The 23453-nt window shown below is 28.9% G+C and overlaps 1 protein-coding gene across 6 annotated transcripts in view; it reads right to left on the bottom strand.

The window, feature by feature from the left end:
* Positions 1 to 3039: 3039 nt before the first annotated feature.
* The window catches only part of LOC119609355 (putative uncharacterized protein DDB_G0285119), a 28813-nt gene continuing 8399 nt past the window's right edge, over positions 3040 to 23453 (bottom strand). For 3 of the 6 annotated variants that reach the window (XM_037964095.1, XM_037964093.1, XM_037964094.1), the window contains exons 2-6: positions 5255 to 6026; positions 4149 to 4668; positions 3919 to 4042; positions 3753 to 3857; positions 3040 to 3690 (exon numbers count right to left, since the gene is read on the bottom strand). In XM_037964095.1, the coding sequence (XP_037820023.1) occupies positions 3526 to 3690; positions 3753 to 3857; positions 3919 to 4042; positions 4149 to 4668; positions 5255 to 5654 (1314 nt within the window). In that variant the 5' untranslated portion in view covers positions 5655 to 6026 and the 3' untranslated portion in view covers positions 3040 to 3525. The remainder of the gene's footprint in view (positions 3691 to 3752; positions 3858 to 3918; positions 4043 to 4148; positions 4669 to 5254; positions 6027 to 23453) is intronic. The other 3 variants (XM_037964098.1, XM_037964096.1, XM_037964097.1) reach the window with 1 other exon arrangement.

The raw sequence follows: 23453 nt of genomic DNA, 5'->3' as shown, positions 1-23453 counted from the left end.
AAAATTATTTTCTCTGAAATCCTCGAAATTCAAATCACAGGTACCGCTAATCTATGATCGTTATTGATAAAAATTTGAAATTGGAATTTTGAAACTGCCGTCTAAAGGGCTTCTCGTATTGACTATAACCTAAATTAAGATTACCGTTATCTGATGAAGATAAAAAGCTCATATTTAAGTAAATACGAATATATTTGAAGTAACTTGATTATTTCATTACAATATTTTCCAAAATATGTTAAATTTTTTTAACGTGGTAGTTTACGGCGCGCGAACAGTCAAGTACAGTCGAAGAGACCGTTTTGACCGGACCACTCGTCAGATGTAGTATTGTATAGCATTAGACCCAGCCTGTAGCAGTGAGAAATCTCAGAATATCTCACCAAGGTTAGATGTGAAGTAACTGCCAAGGAAACAGTTTCTTTTAACGGAAAAAGCAGGACATTTGCAGAGAAGATGGAAGACCGTTTCTTTCTTTTCCCTGTCTTTGAAACTTCGACAGTGTTCATTGAAGGGTAGCCCAAGCCGACTTGCATGTATGCCTAGCACCCAGTGTCCTATTATTACTGCTATCAATCTCGATATATCCCGTCTACTTCGCTTTATAAGGAGTCGCGTGCGTTTCTCATTGAAGGAGGGCCACAATATCTTGGCGCTTTACTTGTGTCTAGGTTATTTCACCTATTTTCAGCCTTTGAAAATAGAACCTGAGGATACCACTCTTGATAAAACCTAACGGGGTTGCTACTGGAATGGCGTTGGAGATATCAAGAGCAGATTCCGTTCTCGCAAGCTCATCTGCCTATTCATTTCCCGATGCGCTGGGACCCAAACAAGGAACAAAACCTTGACAGATCTTTCTTGCTTTGTCTAACAAATAGGGAAGTGATAGTAAAAGAATTTAATGAGAGAAGTGTCTCTTGACTATCGACAAAAATTCCTATGTTGCCTCGAATATTGAGGTCATGTAGTACCCTATAGCGAATATTTCAGTCTGAAAGACACCACAGTTCATTTTAGAACCATCTGTAAAGATTCTGGTGGTATATTCGCTCGGTAGGTTACCCCTACACCACTCGCTCCTAGAAGGAACTCTGACTTGGAAAACTCTATAAAAATCCATGTATGGAATAATATAATCGGATGGTTGGTTCAATATTGGAGGCAATTGGCTTAAAATCTTAGCGTGTCCATATGTTCTTGATTTCCAACTTCCGGATGAGTTAAGCCTAGCTGCGCTGCAAGCAGATATGGCCATAATGTGCAGATCTATAGGTAGGATGTGCAATATAGTGTTTAGAGCTTCTGAAGGACTAGTTCTTAGAGCACCTGTTATCCCAATGCATGCTGATCTCAGAACAAATTTCTTCATAGTTGAAGTCCACCATACAAGAGATCAATAAATTAGAATACATACATTTACACAGCTATAGTACTTCCTATTCTTATTTATTGATCTCTTGTATGGTGGACTTCAACTATGAAGAATTTTGTTCTGAGATCAGCATGTTGAGACTAAGTCCCCATTTCATTCCAAACATCTGATGACAGGTATAGTAGGCAACCGTTGCCTTCTTAACTCTGTGCTGGATGTTGAGTTTCCATGATAATTTGGAGTCTAGAATAATAGATATTTGGCATTGTTCGATAAGAGTATTTCGCAGTTCTTTAACCGCGGCAAGTTGAAGCTTGGAATCTTGGTCTTTGTTGTGAATAGTACCATTTCTGTCATGTTTGGGTTTTTCTCTTAGGCCGCTGTCTGTGGCCAAATTATCGAGTAGCACCAAAGCAGTAAACATGACATCATTAATCACGTCTGGTAACATTCCTGATACCAATATCACAACGACTTTTATGTCTCTATTGTCCAGTTCAATGAGAATCGAGTTAAAAACGTTGAGCCAAAGTAGGAGGGAGTGATTACACCGCCCTGTGGTGTGCCTCGTTCCACCTGCTTGGACTTAATGCTGTTACCAAGACTTGCATTAACTATTCTGGATTTCAACAAAGTTACTGGCCAGTTGCTGATATACCCTTCAACATCTAGATTAGCAAGAGCTTTGTTGAATTGCAGAAGTATTTACGTTATTGAAGGCACCTTCTATGTCTAAGAAGGCTCCCATGATATAATCTTTAAATTAGATCGTAAGGTAGGCATGTTGATTAGTTGAAAGCTGCGATGAGCTATCTAGCCGTTTCTTTCCAGCGTTTTGAGTTGAAAAGATGAAATACTAATTGGACGAAAGTCTTTCGCATTCTCATGACTCCTTTTGCCAGCTTTGGGAATAAAAACGATCTTAACCTTTTATCCAATTTATCGGGACATGATTGAGAGAGAGAGGCTGAGCGTATATATTTTATGATGCCAGGGAATGATATATTCTTTTGCACTTTGTAACATTATTAGCAAAATACCATCTGGCCCAGATGATTAGAATGGGGAAAAACTATCTATCGCCCACGAGATTCTATCGTGGGAGATGATATTATTGTAACATCAACAAATTTTGTTGGAAAATATGTTCACCCCAATTAAAATGTATATAAAACTTAATTTTTAACAAATTATTTTTTTTTTGGAAAATTTTCACTTTAAATTTTTAACAAAATTTAGCAAATCAATTTAAAATTTTTCATTCTTAAACCTTAATTAAAACTCTTGAAATTTCTTCATTTGCATTAAACATTAAAATATTTTTATTTTTTTGTAATTTTCTTTTTATGTTTTTTTTTAAATCATTTTCTTTTTTTTTCATTACTGTTTTTAATCATAATCCAAGATGCATTTGAAAAATATTTAAATCATTTTGAGACTGGCTCTTTTAAAAGTGCTTAAACTTAAAAAAAATTAATTAAATAATTATTATAAAAAAATATAAAACAAATAAATTATTTAAAAAAAAATTAATAATAAGAAAATAATACAATAATAATTCAATGTTTTAAACAATAAATTAAAAATAAAATGTAAATAAATTGTCAATTTTGTGTTCAATTCATTACTAAGATCGTTTAGTTAAAAACAAAGTTTTTATATAGAATTTTTTATTGTTGTTGTTTTTTAATTTTTTTGGTTTATTTTATTTTTTTTTTTGTTGATTAATTTTATTTTATTATAATTCTAAGATTAAAAAGATTGTTGATTGATACAAGTTGAAAAATTATTTATTTTTTTGTTAATGTGAACATTTAAAAACTACTTTTGTTTTATTTTTGTATTTTATTTATTTAATTTTTTTGTTGTTGTTTTTTTTTAGTTTTAAATATTTTTTTTATAAATTTTTTTCAATTTTATTATTTTTTTATAAATTTTCTCCTCTTGTTTATTTATTATTGGATGCTCAATTAAAATCTTAGAATTATTTATTTTGTTTTTTTAAATTAAGTTAATTTTGTTAAAAGTTGTTATGGGTTTTCTCTGTTTAAATGATTGTTTTTTGAGAAATTTTGGGGGTTGAACTAAATTTGGAAACCCTTTTTATTTTGTGAGAAAAAAACAATGTCCAGAGTAGCCATCTTTAATATTTAACAGCAGTTGGATTTGCGATTGTTGTTGGCATTGCTGAAGATCTTGCTGTGTTGACGATCAGCACGACGCTGGGTGTGATTTCTGGACTGGACGTCACGTACTTTATTGGCACGTTTAATGGCGGTGCGACAAATGTCCTTGCGTTCCTTTTTAGATTGTATCTGTAATATAAAAAACATTAGGACCCATTAACTCTTTCTTATAAACAAAACAGAAAATCTACCTTTTGCACATTACGAGCCATTAATTCTTGCTTCAATTGGGCCACACTTTGACGATCCAAACGATAGCCCGAACCCGAAGAGCGTGACTGAACCGCTTGGGGATTCTGTTAAAAAAAATCATTAATTTTTGTTTTCTTAATATATCTTCTTAACTCTTTTTCCTACCTTCTTGGGAGTGGTTTCATTGGCCTTTTGCTTTTCAGCCATATCATTTACTCCAATATCTAGCTTAATGAAACTTTCAGTGGCGGCCTCTTGAGCCGTTTTAATACTATGATACACCGACATGCTAAAATAAAAAATAAAAAAACAAAAACATAAATTAATAAAGTCTCTCTATTCCTTTGATTGATGTAGAAAATAACACGACTACTACACCATGTCATTTCACCCACCTTGGATGCTCAATCAATAGGTTCTCATAGGGTGAAGTTTCCATATTGATGGGTCCAATGGAGGTGAAACATGGTGGTGGTGTTACGAACCATGATTCTTCCATTTTGCTGATCGCTTCTAAACCGTTAGCTGTATTAAGGGCCAGCTTCTCGTCACTTTGTGGCATTGTAGCGGCGGCCACATACAACGAACGGGTAATGCCGCCATCAGCTTTCGCCTCTTGACCGCTGCCATTGCGGCCATCGTTGACTGTGCGCGATGGACTTAATGTTGAGACACTTAAACCGTTGCCGGAGCGATTGTTGGTGTTGTTGCGGGTTTTTTGCAAATAATTACGTTGTTTTTGTGGGCGTGGTCCACTATAGAGGGAATGCGAATTGATATGTTGTAAACGCCTCTGCTGAGCCAATGAACTGGCCGCATTAGCGTTTATTGGTTTGGTGGTCTTAACGACCTCGATCACAGGAACGTTTTCCCCCTCGGAATCACTACGAGATGGGGAATCGTCTTCCTCATCGGCTGTAATGAAAAGAGTTAAAAAATTTACTTAAATATTTCAAAAAATTGTCTAGTCTATAGTCTAGTCTATAGTCTAGCCTATAGTTTAGTCTATAGTCTAGTCTATAGTCTAGTCTATAGTCTAGCCTGTAGTCTAGTATATAGTCTAGTCTATAGTCTAGTCTATAGTCTAGTCTATAATCTAGTCTATAATCTAGTCTAGTCTATAGTCTAGTCTAGTCTAGTCTAGTCTAGTCTAGTCTATAGTCTAGTCTATAGTCTAGTCTATAGTCTAGTCTGTAGTCTAGTCTATAGTCTAGTCTATAGTCTAGTCTATAGTCTAGTCTATAGTCTAGTCTATAGTCTAGTCTATAGTCTAGTCTATAGTCTAGTCTATAGTCTAGTCTATAGTCTAGTCTATAGTCTAGTCTATAGTCTAGTCTATAGTCTAGTCTATAGTCTAGTCTATAGTCTAGTCTAAAGTCTAGTCTATAGTCTAGTCTATAGTCTAGTCTATAGTCTAGTCTATAGTCTAGTCTATAGTCTAGTCTATAGTCTAGTCTAAAAAAAATTTTATTTAACATTAACCTTTCTTCACTCAACTCACCTTCTTTCTCAACAATAAACCATTCGTCTTCGTCGAATTCTTCTTCGTCACAACTATCACTGGGGGTTAGTAGTTTCGTTTGTTTGGAGGTTAGTGGCGATAACGCCTTATTACTGCTGCTGCTGTTGCTACTATTTTTAATTCCTTTACGTTTATTCTGTTGCCGAGCGTTGTTGCGTTTATTTTTGCCACGTTTAATGGCTCTTAACTGTTGACCCGGACCACCAGCACCTGTTACAGAAGGTGTCAGTGATGTTACTTCTATAAGATTATCAGCATCTACCGCGTTCGCGTTACGTTCGTCTATTACTTCAGTTGCAGTTGCAATAGCAGTCGTTTCACTATTCGTTTCACAATTCGTATTCGATCCAAAGAGAAACGATGCAAGACTACTAAACATTATACGAGATGGATAGAGAGTGGGAAGCTTTTGAAAAAAGCTAGTAGAGCTTTAAATCACTTTGTGTGCTTTTTGTTGTTGTTTAATTGCTATGTATAAATTTATGCTAAAACTTTAGTAATTATTATCACGTTAAGAGCTTTTATATCGTTTTCTTGTTGAAAAATAAAAATATTGCTTAAAAGTTTAGTACAGTTTGTTTGTTGAGATCAATTTGTAGCTTTTTTTGTTTGTTTGAGTTTAAAAATCCTTTAAAACAAGAATTTTCTTAGAATTGTTTTTTTATTTTTTCTGTTTGCTCTTTTCAGTCTTTATTTAAGCTTTTGTTACCTTTGTTGTTGATATTTGTTTTAATAAATACAAATGAGTCAACTGCAAGTAGAAAGAAAAATGAAAAATATATTAAAAAACTTGTTAACATAAAGTTTTATTAAGTTGTGGTGGGTATATACAAACAATTTTAATTTAACCTTGTTTATTGTTGCTGCTGGTTTATTTGGAAAACTTTCAGTTAATGACATTGAATGTGTCATTTTCTCCCAAATGTATTCAATCATCATGTCGTGTCGACATGATTTTTAAATTCTGTTCTTAAATATGACGCATGTAAATATGTGGTTGTTGTTTTTGCTTTTTTTTATAAAATTTTCCAAACCACCACTAAATGTTTACTGACACTTTTAATTTGCGCAAAAAATATATATACATATGTTTGTATGTATTTTTAAACCTCTAGAGAGTTATATACTTGTCTAAAAGCTTTTGTCATTTATATGTTTCAATCGCAAGAGATTTTCCATTCTCTTGATAAATGAGAAAAACTTTTTAGTTAAATATTCTAAATACTTTTTAGTTAAATATTTTGAAAGATATAAGTTTTTTAAAGAAGCTTTTATGGGTTAATTGGTCAATGTTGTTTTGGATAGAACACTTCAGAAATTTTTATAGATAATCGGTTTAAACCAAAAAATTTTAATGGAAAATTTGTGGACACAAACAAAACTTATAGAGAACTGTGTAATATTAACATTTTGAAATATACACTTTATATAGAAAGGTCAGTTTGTTCCTTTTTGTCCGTTTAAGGTTTAAAAAGTATAAATAAAAGCACACGCCATGCAGTCTCGAGTGATTTAATTAGTATTTTAAACATTTGGTTGTGTTGTATTATGCAAGAAAATGTTAAACGATAAAAACATAAATAAATTAACAAAGTTATACTCAACTTGAAGAACACCCTATACACTATAAAGTAGTCTAGTAACCAATCAGTGAAGTAGAGTAGCTCTTCTATATATTAATAATTACACAGTGCAAAAAATTTAGAACAAATTCGAAACCCAAAACTAACTAACTAACGAACTAACTAACGAACTAACTAAACTAACGAACTAACTAACTAACAACGAAAACGAACGAACGAACTAACTAATAACGAACGAACGAACGAAAACGAACGAACGAAACGAACTAACGAAACGAACGAACTAACTAACTAACTAACTAACTAACTAACAACTAACGAACGAACTAACGAACAACAACTAACTAACTAACTAAAGAACTAAACTAACTAACTAACGAACTAACTAACTAACTAAACTAACTAACAACTAACGAATAACTAACAACTAAACTAACGAACTAAACTAACTAACTACCGAACTAACGAAACACACTAACTAACTAACTAACTAACTAACTAACTAACAACCTAACGAAAAACTAACTCTAACTAACTAACGAACTAACTAACTAACTACACTAACTAACTAACTAACTAACTAACTAACTAACTAACTAACTAACTACTAACTAACTAACTACTAACTAACTACTAACTAACTAACTACTAACTACAACTAACTAACTAACTAACTAACTAACTAACTAACTACTACTAACTAACTAACTAACTAACTAACTAACTAACTAACTAACTAACTAACTAACTAACTAACTAACTAACTAACTAACTAACTACTACTAACTAACTAACTAACTAACTAAACTAACTAACTAACTAACTAACTAACTAACTAACTAACTAACTAACTAACTAACTAACTAACTGACTAACTTTTTTATAGAAAATTTGTTCATATCAACAATATAAAATGTTGAGGCCAACAAATTTTTATAGACAATTTGTTCACATCAACGATTTTTTTATAGAAAAACAACAAATACTTATAAGAATAAATTCACACCCACAAATACTTTTACAAAGTAATTCACTTCTCATCGACCATTTTTTATAGAAATGTTTAAAAAATTAAACTTAAAAGTTTTTGAAATTTATCAAGATTTTTTTTGACTATATAAATAAACTGAAGCTTTTAGATTTTTTAATTTTTTTGGAAATTTTGAAAATTTTTATAAAAAACTTTGGTTTTATGCAACAACTTTTACCACTTTCATTTTTTGCTAAATCTAAAAGTCTATGACTGTATTGAACACTTATTAAAGTGTAAAATTAACAAATAAGTTCTACTTAAAGAGTTTCATTTTGCCATAAAAATTTAAAGTGAAATTTTATTTGCAATAACAAAATATTTATTTGTAATAAATAAGAAATACTTAAAAAACTGTAACAAAACAATTAGTTTTGCAAATAGTTTTTAAAGCGTAATTTTAAAAAATATATTAGGGATATTAAAGTTAAATTTTAAGAAAATTTATATACAATTTATTATTAAAATATTTAAACATTTTTTAGAAAGCATTTAAAGCTTTAAAATTTTGATATAAGAGTTATAGAAATATCAAGTGAAAGCTTAAGATTTTGATTTATTTTGTAATAATGCGAAAACTTTTTTTTAAATGTTATCGTACATTTTCTGAGTACTTGTTCCAATTTTAGGACAAAATCGGAATTTTAAAATATCAAGATTTTTTTATCCTGAATACCCTTACTATTATTGCTAATAGTTAGTAACAAAATCAAATACAAAACGGTATATTTTTTAATACATTTCAATATGGGTCACTGTAGTAGAAATAATAATAAAATTAACAATTTTACCACACAAAATAACAACAACAACAACCCAAAAACGAAATAAATAAATTGTAAAATGGAAAAACTAAAAAAAAGAGAAAAACTTAAATTGCTTAGAAATCTAAAAACAACAGCAAACAAAACAATACTAGATGTAATATATGAGAATTCAAGTCAAAAACGTGATTGAACAATGGCAATTATAATAAAAACAAAAAAAAAAACAAAAATAGCAACAAATAGTAAATTTGAATCACCACCAAAGCAAACCGAAAGTAATATTATTATTTTTTTTTGTTTAATTTAAATCAAGGCAAAAAAACAAAGCAAAACAAAATATACAATATAAAAGATTTTTGTATGCTTTGTGTTATTTCTTTACGAGTGACAGCAGCCAACAATGGAAATTGGCGGGAAAATTGCTTTAAACATTAAGATGAAACTAAACTGCAGCTGATTTTGTTGCACACTGACAAAGATGTCATTTCGTTAAACATGTTAAGGCATCGGAGATGTGTGTCAATTGTTTTTACAACATGAACTCTAAAAGAGTTCCAATCAACCAACCAACCGACCAACCTGTGTTTGTAAAGCAGGGAATCTTTTGTAGCTTTAAACAGTTGTTTGCATTTACCAACGTTTATTTTAGTTGAGCTTGTCATGTTTTGGTAATAATCATAAATTTGACGATCAATTGTTTAAGATATCAATACTAGAAAAATTTACTATTTAAAAAGTTAGAGTCTTTGTAGAATGGCTATTGTTGTTTAGTGGAAAACTTTAGAATTTTAAAACTACTGTTTAAAGAAGGTCAGTGGAAAATATATGGTTGCTGAAGGATTTTTAGAAATCTAAAACTAAACAATAGTTAAATATCTGTCTATAGCTTTAGTTTAGAGTCAAAATATGTTAAGTCCAAATTTTTGTTTAACAGTTTTCCTTTATTGTAGAAGAATTCTTTAGACCTTTACTAAAGGATATAAAAATTCGTTTTTTCTAATATATTATCGAAATTTTAAAACATTATCGTAAATTTTTACAACACTTACAACAACAATAACAAAAATATTTTAATGTCAAATGAAAGCTAATTTAAAATACTAATTTTGATTTTTATTTAATTGGAAAAATTATTGAAAAAATCTCCATCAATTTAAAAAAAAATCAAAATTTTAAAACATTATCGTAAATTTTTACAACATTTACAACAACAATAACAAAAATATTTAAATGTCATATGAAAGCTAATTTAAAATACTAATTTTGATTTTTATTTAATTGGAAAAGTTATTGAAAAAATTAGAAATATTTGAAAAAATCGAAATTTTAAAACATTATCGTAAATTTTTACAACATTTACAACAACAATAACAAAAATATTTAAATGTCATATGAAAGCTAATTTAAAATACTAATTTTGATTTTTATTTATTTTGGAAATTTGTTGAAAAAATCGAAATTACTAGGAAAAGTCGAAATTTTAAAACATTATCGTAAATTTTTACAACACTTACAACAACAATAGCAAAAACATTTTAATATAAAATGAAAGGTAAAATAAAATACTAATTCTGATTTTTATTTATTTTGGAAATTTATTGAAAACAGCGAAATTATTTGAATAATTTAAATTTTTATAACATTATCGTAAATTTTTAGAACATTTACAACAACAATAACAAAAATTTATAAATGTCAAATAAAAGCTATAATAAAATACCAATTTCGATTTTTATTTAATTTGCAAAATTATTCAAAAAAATAAAATTATTTGATAAATTTTAATTTTTATAATATTATCGTAAATTTTTAGAACACTTACAACAACAATAGCAAAAATATTTAAATATCATATGAAAGCTTATTTAAAATACTAATTTTGATTTTTATTTATTTTGAAAAATTATTTAAAAATCTCAATTATTTGAAAAAATCGAAATTTTAAAACATTATCGTAAATTTTTACAACACTTACAATAACAATAGCAAAAACATTTTAATATAAAATGAAAGCTAAAATAAAATACTAATTTTGATTTTTATTTATTTTGGAAATTTGTTGAAAAAATCGAAATTATTCGAAAAAATCTAAATTTTAAAACATTATCGTAAATTTTTACAACACTTACAACATTAATAGCAAAAATATTTTAATATAAAATGAAAGCTAACATAAAATACTAATTTTGATTTTTATTTATTTTGGAAAATTATTAAAAAAATCTCAATTATTTGAAAGATTTTAATTTTTATAACCTTATCGTAAATTTTTACAACACTTACAACAACAATAACAAAAATATTTAAACGTCATAGGAAAGCTAAAATAAAATACATACTAATTTTGATTTTTATTTAATTTGCAAAAATGTGAACGTTGTTGCTGTTATTTTAAAAAATTAAAATTTTAAAACATTATCGTAAATTTTTAGAGTATGTACTTGCAACAATGACAACAAAAACATTTAAATATCATATGAAAGCTAATTTAAGATACTAATTTTGATTTTAATTTATTTGAGAAAAATATATTTAACGTTCAAGTTATTTGAAAAAAAATTCAAATATTATACAAAATCAACTATCAATTAAAGCACCTTTGACATTCATCTTTCAGTCTATTCATTAGCTGTTTTGTTTGCTTAATTAAATTTAAATTACTATATTTACTATAAAAATAAACTAGTCTAAAGTTTATATATGCCTTCGCCTAAATTTGTATAGATTAATTAATTGTTTTAGATTATTTTCTTATATATTTCACTCTATAACTATAACAATTTTATTTCTTTCAATTTGTTTTTATTTACAATTTTTAAAAATATATCACGTGTATAAAAAGTGATCATCACAACAACATAGTGGCACAGTGAACTACAAACTATAAACATGAAAACTAAGATGTATATAAAATAAACTAGAACAAAATCATGTCAATAATTTGCAACTTAATTATAGAACCGAACAAAGAAATACTATTGTTTACTATAGAGCTGTATTATCTGTATGTATAAGTAACACTAGCTGTGGGTGTGTTTGAGTTTGCTTTATAAAAGAGCTTTTATGATTACAAAAGTAATAAACATAAAAGCTTTTGCTGCTAATATTTTACAGCTTTAATAATAAGAAAAAAATAAAAGCTTAAGACAGAGCTGGTAATGGCAGTAGTATTATAATTTTTTTAATTGTGTGAAGTTTTATCGTAAATTTCTGGGGTATTTACTTTAACGCTAGGTTGGATATATTAATGTCATTGAAAAGCTTAAAGAAAATACTAATTTTGATTTTTATTTATTTATGGAAAATATTAAAAATAACAAAATTATTTAAAAAAATATAAAATTTTCATTATTTTTTTATATATTTCTTCAATATCGTAAATTTTTTTAACACTTACAAAAGTCATAATTAAAATATTTTTATGTCTTATGAAAGCTAAGAGAAAATACTAATTTTGATTTTTAATTATTTAAGAAAACTATAAATCACGTCATAACAATTTAGGAAAAATTTAACTTTTTATTTGAAAAATATTTTTTTAATTCTCTAAAATTATCGTAAATTTTTAGTGAACTTTTAACAAAGATAACAAAAATATTTAAATGCCAAGTGAAAGCTAATGTTAAATACTAATTTTGATTTTCATTTATTTAGGAAAAAATTAAGTAAAATAGGAAATATTTAATATTTGTAAATGTCTTAAAGAAAATTCCTCTAAATTTTAACTCTGTTGCTTAAAGTTCCTTTACACCTACAAATCTCATTTATCCACCTTTGGCTCACCCAATACAATTGACATTTTAATGGCATCCTACTGCAATTACAAGAATGACAGCAATAAAGATAAAACGTTTAAATTTAAAATGCTTAAAAAAATGTTCAGGCTGATTATCATTATTTCGAAATACAATTCGTCATTTTATCAAATTTTATTTATCAAGCGTTACCTTTTGGTTTTCTTTATTTTCGAAAGCTTAAAATTGCATTTTAATTTTTTTTTTTGTTAAAAAGACATTTAAAAACGTATTTAAAGGTTAATGATTCCATGATATTTAAGTAAATTGATTAACAAACAAAACGTCTTAAGAGACTAAATTTTTATTAATGGAATTTTTTCAAAAGAAATATTAAATTAAAAGGAAATTTTGCTAATTGACACTTAATTCCTAGAAAAACTCTAGGATTCTGATTCATTCAACAGGGGATTGCTTTGTGAATCGATGCAGAACGAAAAATATTGAGTTCTCCTTTTGGAACTGAAGTTTTCGCGAGAGAAACTAAAACATAACTAGTTATGAGATTAGTTCTCATGAGATAAAAAAAGGCGTTTTCGTATACCAGATTCCGTTATTGTAGTCTAGTTTCCACAGGCCTATGTAAAAATTGTTTGTACCTACTGGGGTTTTAGAGTTAAACAAATCAAATTTAATCTTTTCTTTTTCAATTTCATTTTCAAATCTTTTTTAAGGTTATTAACTTTTTTATACATTTCAATTCAAACATTTGAAGTGTAGATGCCTTTTGTGGGTTTAGTTCAAAAAGTTTATCAAAATTCACATAAATTTTACAAGAAATTAATGTGATATTTAGACATCAAGGTACTCTCATTTGAAATAAACAAATATATAAATCACTTGATAGAAAAATCTAAAATAATTTCACAAACATGATTTGCGATCTTAAAATAAGTATTTTAACTTTCAAAAGACCCTAGATAACTCAAGACCCTTACCAAGACTCAAAATATCAAATGTTATTTTTAGTATTCAGCTCTTAAACATCTATAAACGTTATTGACAAAAAAAACTTTCTCAACAACATTCGGCTGACCCCTTTTCATTCTCAAGATTATAAGTTCTTCGTTCCGGAACGCCCTAAGCCAAAAAGAAAACTATCTACAGTCGAACGGTTGCAACAGCAACGTACTTACCGCCACAATTGTGTTCTGATACTGTTCGAGTCAACTCTATACACGCTCGGTAAACTAATTATTGGACTATACTACACCATACACACTCTTAAAAAGTATGATAACAAGTTTGAAAACATGTTTATATTATAAATCTGTTAAACTACTATATAAACATTCAGAATCATTCCAGCTGAGCTAACAGCTGTTCAAAATTAAACACCTTCAGAATTCAAAAAAAGAAATCTCAATAAAAAATCTGTTTTAAATCTTTAATTAAAATTCAAACCAGTTTTTTTTCTATTCATTCTAAACTCTAGCCAATTGTTATAAATATAAAAGTGTGTACTTATTTACTTTATAATAAATCTAACAATTAAGAATATATTTAATGGGATTTTGTTTTAATTCGTAAAAAAAGATTTATATTGTAAACTGGAAACAATTAAAATTTTATTAAATAAAATAACACCATATTAAGAAACTTGTTGAAATATGCAAAAAAAAAACTTAACAACTTTGAATATTATTAATTATAACTGGTTTTCTTTAATATAAGAACCAGCTTAAGGTTTATGTAATACCGATTTTTTCAATAATTAACAAAGAAATTAGAAATTAATTATTATAAACACCTTAAAAAACAGCTGGAATTAATTTGGATACATATGTAAGTAATTAAGTAGATTTCTTTCAAAAGTTTTCAAGTTCAAAGAGCAAAGTACAAGATAAAATTGTTGTTAAACATGTTGCGGAGACATTTGTTTAGTCGCATAAACATTTAAGTTTGTAATCTAATCTATAATCTAGTCTATGTTTGAGTATATAGAATAGTTTATAGTCTAGTGTAAAGTTTAGTCTATAGTTTAGACTAAAGTCTAGTCTATAGTCTTGTCTATAGTCCTGTCTATAGTCCAGTCTATAGTCTAGTCCATAGTCTAATCTATAGTCTAGTCTATAGTCTAGTCTATAGTCTAGTCTATAGTCTTGTCTATAGTCCAGTCTATAGTCTAGTCTATAGTGCAGTCTATAATCTAGTTTAGAACCTAGTATAAAGTTAAGTGTATAGTCTAGTCTATAGTCTATACTCTAGTCTAGTCTATAGTCTATTGTCTGGTCTATAGTCTAGTCTATGGTCTAGTCTATAGTCTAGTCTATAGTCTAATTGGATACATATATAAGTAATTAAGTAGATTTCTTTCAAAAGTTTTCAAGTTCAAAGAGCAAAGTACAAGATAAAATTGTTGTTAAACATGTTGCGGAGACATTTGTTTAGTCGCATAAACATTTAAGTTTGTAATCTAATCTATAATCTAGTCTATGTTTGAGTATATAGAATAGTTTATAGTCTAGTGTAAAGTTTAGTCTATAGTTTAGACTAAAGTCTAGTCTATAGTCTTGTCTATAGTCCTGTCTATAGTCCAGTCTATAGTCTAGTCCATAGTCTAATCTATAGTCTAGTCTATAGTCTAGTCTATAGTCTTGTCTATAGTCCAGTCTATAGTCTAGTCTATAGTGCAGTCTATAATCTAGTTTAGAACCTAGTATAAAGTTTAGTGTATAGTCTAGTGTATAGTCTAGTCTATACTCTAGTCTATAGTCTAGTCTATAGTCTAGTCTATAGTCTAGTCTATAGTCTAGTCTATAGTCTAGTCTATAGTCTAGTCTATAGTCTAGTCTATAGTCTAGTCTATAGTCTAGTCTATAGTCTAGTCTATAGTCTAGTCTATAGTCTAGTCTATAGTCTAGTCTATAGTCTAGTCTATAGTCTAGTCTATAGTCTAGTCTATAGTCTAGTCTATAGTCTAGTCTATAGTCTAGTCTATAGTCTAGTCTATAGTCTAGTCTATAGTCTAGTCTATAGTCTAGTCTATAGTCTAGTCTATAGTCTAGTCTATAGTCTAGTCTATAGTCTAGTCTATAGTCTAGTCTATAGTCTAGTCTATAGTCTAGTCTATAGTCTAGTCTATAGTCTAGTCTATAGTCTAGTCTATAGTCTAGTCTATAGTCTAGTCTATAGTCTAGTCTATAGTCTAGTCTATAGTCTAGTCTATAGTCTAGTCTATAGTCTAGTCTATAGTCTAGTCTATAGTCTAGTCTATAGTCTAGTCTATAGTCTAGTCTATAGTCTAGTCTATAGTCTAGTCTATAGTCTAGTCTATAGTCTAGTCTATAGTCTAGTCTATAGTCTAGTCTATAGTCTAGTCTATAGTCTAGTCTATAGTCTAGTCTATAGTCTAGTCTATAGTCTAGTCTATAGTCTAGTCTATAGTCTAGTCTATAGTCTAGTCTATAGTCTAGTCTATAGTCTAGTCTATAGTCTAGTCTATAGTCTAGTCTATAGTCTAGTCTATAGTCTAGTCTATAGTCTAGTCTATAGTCTAGTCTATAGTCTAGTCTATAGTCTAGTCTATAGTCTAGTCTATAGTCTAGTCTATAGTCTAGTCTATAGTCTAGTCTATAGTCTAGTCTATAGTCTAGTCTATAGTCTAGTCTATAGTCTAGTCTATAGTCTAGTCTATAGTCTAGTCTATAGTCTAGTCTATAGTCTAGTCTATAGTCTAGTCTATAGTCTAGTCTATAGTCTAGTCTATAGTCTAGTCTATAGTCTAGTCTATAGTCTAGTCTATAGTCTAGTCTATAGTCTAGTCTACAGTCTAGTCTACAGTCTAGTCTATAGTCTAGTCTATAGTCTAGTCAATAGTCTAGTCTATAGTCTAGTCTATAGTCTAGTCTATAGTCTAGTCTATAGTCTAGTCTATAGTCTAGTCTAGTCTATAGTCTAGTCTATAGTCTAGTCTATAGTCTAGTCTATAGTCTAGTCTATAGTCTAGTCTATAGTCTAGTCTATAGTCTAGTCTATAGTCTAGTCCATAGTCTAGTCTATGGTCCAGTCAAATGTTGCTGCAACATGTAGCTAAATAAATTGTTTATTAAATGTAGAAATTTATTACTTTTTAAAGTAAAATTTGAATTTTTATAAATTTCACTTACTCGTTGTTAACATTTTGTAATTTTATAATATAAAATCCAATAAACTTACCTAAAAATAAACAAAAAGACAAAAAATATAATTAATGAATATTTTATTTAAGGTTTTTTCTTAAGTACTTAATTTAATAACAATTTTATATTTTGTTCCCTGATAACGCAAAGCCTTCTAATTTGTTAGACTTTATGTCTAGACAAATATTATAATAGTTGTACCCTATTCATTTTTTATTTTATGCTAAATTATTTATTTAATCTTTTCAAAAGTATGATTTCATTTCTAGTGTTTGTTTTATTGTAGTTTATTTGCTAATTTATTTACTTATAAGTCTAGCAACTGTTTGTTTAATTAGTAAATAAGCTGATAACTAAACGTTAAAGTTATTTTTACATTTAATGACCTACTATTGTTATAAATCTAATTTATAGAAATATTAATATTTTTCCAGGCCAATTTGTTAATATGACCTCATTTTGTTTTCATTTATTTTATAAATGAGACATTAACTGGCAACGGTAAATGTTAACCCATGTATTACCATTGCATGAAGATAATTTTTTAATAATATATTTTTTTTTAATTAAAATGAAGTAGTAATAGTAACAACTTTTCCACAGATTTTTATCGTCTGTATTTTTATTGAATTAGACAAAAACGAACATTATCGGATTTGTCTCATTAGTTTTGTACTAAGTGTGAAGGACCCACACTGATCGAAAAAACTAAATTAATCAGCTAAACAATCATCGATTATTTGATTTATATTTCAATATAATTGAAATTGTTGTAACCTCAATTACAACGTATTTTCAGAAAAATAGAGAAGAATGGAAATTTACTATAATATTTCCATTCCCATCCCTGCAAATTCATATCCCAACTATAGAAACAATATGTGTTAATTCAATATCATACAAAAAAAGGGGTATGTTTTGTTGGTATCATACTCCCCCTTTTTTTAACTCCTGGCATTCAATAAAGTAATAATTTCTTGGCTTACATTTTCATTTTAGCCATTAATCAACAGGCTACAACAACAACAACCAAAGAAAATAAATTGTTATTATGTAATAAAATTGTTTGTGTTGAGTTCATTAAACAAAATAAAAAAAATTGTAGTATAATTTATACCATAAAAGAATTTACATATTATCATTTTCTTATGCATATAAATAACACTGTGCAACAAAAATTTTTTATCTGAAAAGACACAGAGACAGTTTACAATCGTTTGTTATGAACTGCTTGTGATTATAGTTATAGTCTTGTCTATAGTCTAGTATATTGTGTAGTATACAGTCTAGTCTATAGCGTATTCTATAGACTGTAGTCTAGTCTATAGTCTATTCTATAGTCTAGTCTATAGTCGAGTCTATAGTCTAGTCTATAGTCTAGTCTATAGTCTAGTCTATGGTCTAGTCTATAGTCTAGTCTATAGTCTAGTTTATAGTCTAGTCTATAGTCTAGTTATAGTCTAGTTTATAGTCTAGTCTATAGTCTAGTCTATAGTCTAGTCTATAGTCTAGTCTATAGTCTAGTCTATAGTCTAGTCTATAGTCTAGTCTATAGTCTAGTCTATAGTCTAGTCTATAGTCTAGTCTATAGTCTAGTCTATAGTCTAGTCTATAGTCTAGTCTATGTCTAGTCTATAGTCTAGTCTATAGTCTGTCTATAGTCCAGTCTATAGTCTAGTCTATAGTCTAGTCTATAGTCTAGTCTTAGTATAGTCTAGTATATAGTCTAGTCTATAGTCTAGTCTAGTAGTCTATAGTCTAGTCTATAGTCTAGTCTATAGTCTAGTCTATAGTCTAGTCTATAGTCTAGTCTATAGTCTAGTCTATAGTCTAGTCTATAGTCTAGTCTATAGTCTAGTCTATAGTCTAGTCTATAGTCTAGTCTATAGTCTAGTCTATAGTCTAGTCTATAGTCTAGTCTATAGTCTAGTCTATAGTCTAGTCTATAGTCTAGTCTATAGTCTAGTCTATAGTCTATTCTTTAGTCTAGTCTATGGTCTAGTCTATAGTCTAGTCTATAGTCTAGTCTATAGTCTAGGCTATAGTCTAGTCTATAGTCTAGTCTATAGTCTAGTCTATAGTCTAGTCTATAGTCTAGTCTATAGTCTAGTCTATAGTCTAGTCTATAGTCTAGTCTATAGTCTAGTCTATAGTCTAGTCTATAGTCTAGTCTATAGTCTAGTCTATAGTCTAGTCTATAGTCTAGTCTATAGTCTAGTCTATAGTCTAGTCTATAGTCTAGTCTATAGTCTAGTCTATAGTCTAGTCTATAGTCTAGTCTATAGTCTAGTCTATAGTCTAGTCTATAGTCTAGTCTATAGTCTAGTCTATAGTCTAGTCTATAGTCTAGTCTATAGTCTAGTCTATAGTCTAGTCTATAGTCTAGTCTATAGGTCTAGTCTATAGTCTAGTCTATAGTCTAGTCTATAGTCTAGTCTATAGTCTAGTCTATAGTCTAGTCTATAGTCTATAGTCTAGTCTATAGTCTAGTCTATAGTCTAGTCTATAGTCTAGTCTATAGGTCTAGTCTATAGTCTAGTCTATAGTCTAGTCTATAGTCTAGTCTATAGTCTAGTCTATAGTCTAGTCTATAGTCTAGTCTATAGTCTAGTCTATAGTCTAGTCTATAGTCTAGTCTATAGTCTAGTCTATAGTCTAGTCTATAGTCTAGTCTATAGTCTAGTCTATAGTCTAGTCTATAGTCTAGTCTATAGTCTAGTCTATAGTCTAGTCTATAGTCTAGTCTAGTCTAGTCTAGTCTATAGTCTAGTCTATAGTCTAGTCTATAGTCTAGTCGATAGTCTAGTCTATAGTCTAGTCTATAGTCTAGTCTATAGTCTAGTCTATAGTCTAGTCTATAGTCTAGTCTATAGTCTAGTCTATAGTCTAGTCTATAGTCTAGTCTATAGTCTAGTCTATAGTCTAGTCTATAGTCTAGTCTATAGTCTAGTCTATAGTCTAGTCTATAGGTCTAGTCTATAGTCTAGTCTATAGTCTAGTCTATAGTCTAGTCTATAGTCTAGTCTATAGTCTAGTCTATAGTCTAGTCTATAGTCTCGTCTATAGTCTAGTCTAGTCTAGTCTATAGTCTAGTCTATAGTCTAGTCTATAGTCTAGTTCTATAGTCTAGTCTATAGTCTAGTCTATAGTCTAGTCTATAGTCTAGTCTATAGTCTAGTCTATAGTCTAGTCTATAGTCTAGTCTATAGTCTAGTCTATAGTCTAGTCTATAGTCTAGTCTCTAGTCTAGTCTATAGTCTAGTCTATAGTCTAGTCTATAGTCTAGTCTATAGTCTAGGTCTATAGTCTAGTCTATAGTCTAGTCTATAGTCTAGTCTATAGTCTAGTCTATAGTCTAGTCTATAGTCTAGTCTATAGTCTAGTCTATAGTCTAGTCTATAGTCTAGTCTATAGTCTAGTCTATAGTCTAGTCTATAGTCTAGTATATAGTCTAGTCTAGTCTATAGTCTAGTCTAGTCTAGTCTATAGTCTAGTCTATAGTCTAGTCTATAGTCTAGTCTATAGTCTAGTCTATAGTCTAGTCTATAGTCTAGTCTATAGTCTAGTCTATAGTCTAGTCTATAGTCTAGTCTATAGTCTAGTCTATAGTCTAGTCTATAGTCTAGTCTATAGTCTAGTCTATAGTCTAGTCTATAGTCTAGTCTATAGTCTAGTCTATAGTCTAGTCTATAGTCTAGTCTATAGTCTAGTCTATAGTCTAGTCTATAGTCTAGTCTATAGTCTAGTCTATAGTCTAGTCTATAGTCTAGTCTATAGTTGTCTATAGTCTAGTATAGTCTTGTCTATAGTCTAGTCTATAGTCTAGTCTATAGTCTAGTCTATAGTCTAGTCTATAGTCTAGTCTATAGTCTAGTCTATAGTCTAGTCTAGTCTAGTCTATAGTCTAGTCTATAGTCTAGTCTATAGTCTAGTCTATAGTCTAGTCTATAGTCTAGTCTATAGTCTAGTCTATAGTCTAGTCTATAGTCTAGTCTATAGTCTAGTCTATAGTCTAGTCTATAGTCTCTTAGTCTAGTCTAGTCTATAGTCTAGTCTATAGTCTAGTCTAGTCTATAGTCTAGTCTAGTCTATAGTCTAGTCTAGTCTATAGTCTAGTCTAGTCTATAGTCTAGTCTATAGTCTAGTCTATAGTCTAGTCTATAGCCTAGTCTATAGTCTAGTCTATGGTCTAGTCTATAGTCTAGTCTCTAGTCTAGTCTCTAGTCTAGTCTCTAGTCTAGTCTATAGTCTAGTCTATAGTCTAGTCTATAGTCTAGTCTATAGTCTAGTCTATAGCCTAGTCTATAGTCTAGTCTATAGTCCAGTCTAGTCTATAGTCTAGTCAATAGTCTAGTCTATATTCTAGTCTAGTCTAGTCTCTAGTCTAGTCTCTAGTCGAGTCTCTAGTCTAGTCTCTAGTCTAGTCTCTAGTCTATAGTCTAGTCTAGTCTCTAGTCTACAGTCTAGTCTATAGTCTAGTCTATAGTCTAGTCTATAGTCTAGTCTATAGTCTAGTCTAGCATATAGTCTAGTCTATAGCCTAGTCTATAGCCTAGTCTATAGTCTAGTCTATAGTCTAGTCTATAGTCTAGTCTATAGTCTAGTCTATAGTCTAGTCTATAGTCTAGTCTATAGTCTAGTCTATAGTCTAGTCTATAGTCTAGTCTATAGTCTAGTCTATAGTCTAGTCTATAGTCTAGTCTATAGTCTAGTCTATAGTCTAGTCTATAGTCTAGTCTATAGTCTAGTCTATAGTCTAGTCTATAGTCTAGTCTATAGTCTAGTCTATAGTCTAGTCTATAGTCTAGTCTACAGTCTAGTCTACAGTCTAGTCTATAGTCTAGTCTATAGTCTAGTCTATAGTCTAGTCAATAGTCTATAGTCTAGTCTATAGTCTAGTCTATAGTCTAGTCTATAGTCTAGTCTATAGTCTAGTGTATAGTCTAGTCTATAGTCTAGTCTATAGTCTAGTCTATAGTCTAGTCTATAGTCTAGTCTATAGTCTAGTCTATAGTCTAGTCTATAGTCTAGTCTATAGTCTAGTCTATAGTCTAGTCCATAGTCTAGTCTATGGTCCAGTCAAATGTTGCTGCAACATGTAGCTAAATAAATTGTTTATTAAATGTAGAAATTTATTACTTTTTAAAGTAAAATTTGAATTTTATAAATTTCACTTACTCGTTGTTAACATTTTGTAATTTTATAATATAAAATCCAATAAACTTACCTAAAAATAAACAAAAGACAAAAATATAATTAATGAATATTTTATTTAAGGTTTTTTCTTAAGTACTTAATTTAATAACAATTTTATATTTGTTCCCTGATAACGCAAAGCCTTCTAATTTGTTAGACTTTATGTCTAGACAAATATTATAATAGTTGTACCCTATTCATTTTTTATTTTATGCTAAATTATTTATTTAATCTTTTCAAAAAGTATGATTTCATTTCTAGTGTTTGTTTTATTGTAGTTTATTTGCTAATTTATTTACTTATAAGTCTAGCAACTGTTTGTTTAATTAGTAAATAAGCTGATAACTAAACGTTAAAGTTATTTTTACATTTAATGACCTACTATTGTTATAAATCTAATTTATAGAAATATTAATATTTTTCCAGGCCAATTTGTTAATATGACCTCATTTTGTTTTCATTTATTTTATAAATGAGACATTAACTGGCAACGGTAAATGTTAACCCATGTATTACCATTGCATGAAGATAATTTTTTAATAATATATTTTTTTTTTAATTAAAATGAAGTAGTAATAGTAACAACTTTTCCACAGATTTTTATCGTCTGTATTTTTATTGAATTAGACAAAAACGAACATTATCGGATTTGTCTCATTAGTTTTGTACTAAGTGTGAAGGACCCACACTGATCGAAAAAACTAAATTAATCAGCTAAACAATCATCGATTATTTGATTTATATTTCAATATAATTGAAATTGTTGTAACCTCAATTACAACGTATTTTCAGAAAAATAGAGAAGAATGGAAATTTACTATAATATTTCCATTCCCATCCCTGCAAATTCATATCCCAACTATAGAAACAATATGTGTTAATTCAATATCATACAAAAAAGGGGTATGTTTTGTTGGTATCATACTCCCCCTTTTTTTAACTCCTGGCATTCAATAAAGTAATAATTTCTTGGCTTACATTTTCATTTTAGCCATTAATCAACAGGCTACAACAACAACAACCAAAGAAAATAAATTGTTATTATGTAATAAAATTGTTTGTGTTGAGTTCATTAAACAAATAAAAAAATTGTAGTATAATTTATACCATAAAAGAATTTACATATTATCATTTTCTTATGCATATAAATAACACTGTGCAACAAAAATTTTTTATCTGAAAAGACACAGAGACAGTTTACAATCGTTTGTTATGAACTGCTTGTGATTATAGTTATAGTCTTGTCTATAGTCTAGTATATTGTGTAGTATACAGTCTAGTCTATAGCGTATTCTATAGACTGTAGTCTAGTCTATAGTCTATTCTATAGTCTAGTCTATAGTCGAGTCTATAGTCTAGTCTATAGTCTAGTCTATAGTCTAGTCTATGGTCTAGTCTATAGTCTAGTCTATAGTCTAGTCTATAGTCTAGTTTATAGTCTAGTCTATAGTCTAGTTTATAGTCTAGTTTATAGTCTAGTCTATAGTCTAGTCTATAGTCTAGTCTATAGTCTAGTCTATAGTCTAGTCTATAGTCTAGTCTATAGTCTAGTCTATAGTCTAGTCTATAGTCTAGTCTATAGTCTAGTCTATAGTCTAGTCTATAGTCTAGTCTATAGTCTAGTCTATAGTCTAGTCTATAGTCTAGTCTATAGTCTAGTCTATAGTATAGTAGTCATAGTCTAGTA

This window comes from Lucilia sericata, unplaced genomic scaffold (genome assembly GCF_015586225.1).
Source record: "Lucilia sericata isolate MDLA Ls3-8-SP2 unplaced genomic scaffold, ASM1558622v1 Contig000962F_arrow, whole genome shotgun sequence".
Classification (NCBI taxonomy): domain Eukaryota; kingdom Metazoa; phylum Arthropoda; class Insecta; order Diptera; family Calliphoridae; genus Lucilia; species Lucilia sericata.
Note: the sequence above shows the minus strand (reverse complement) of the source record. Positions and strands in the feature narration are given on the sequence as shown.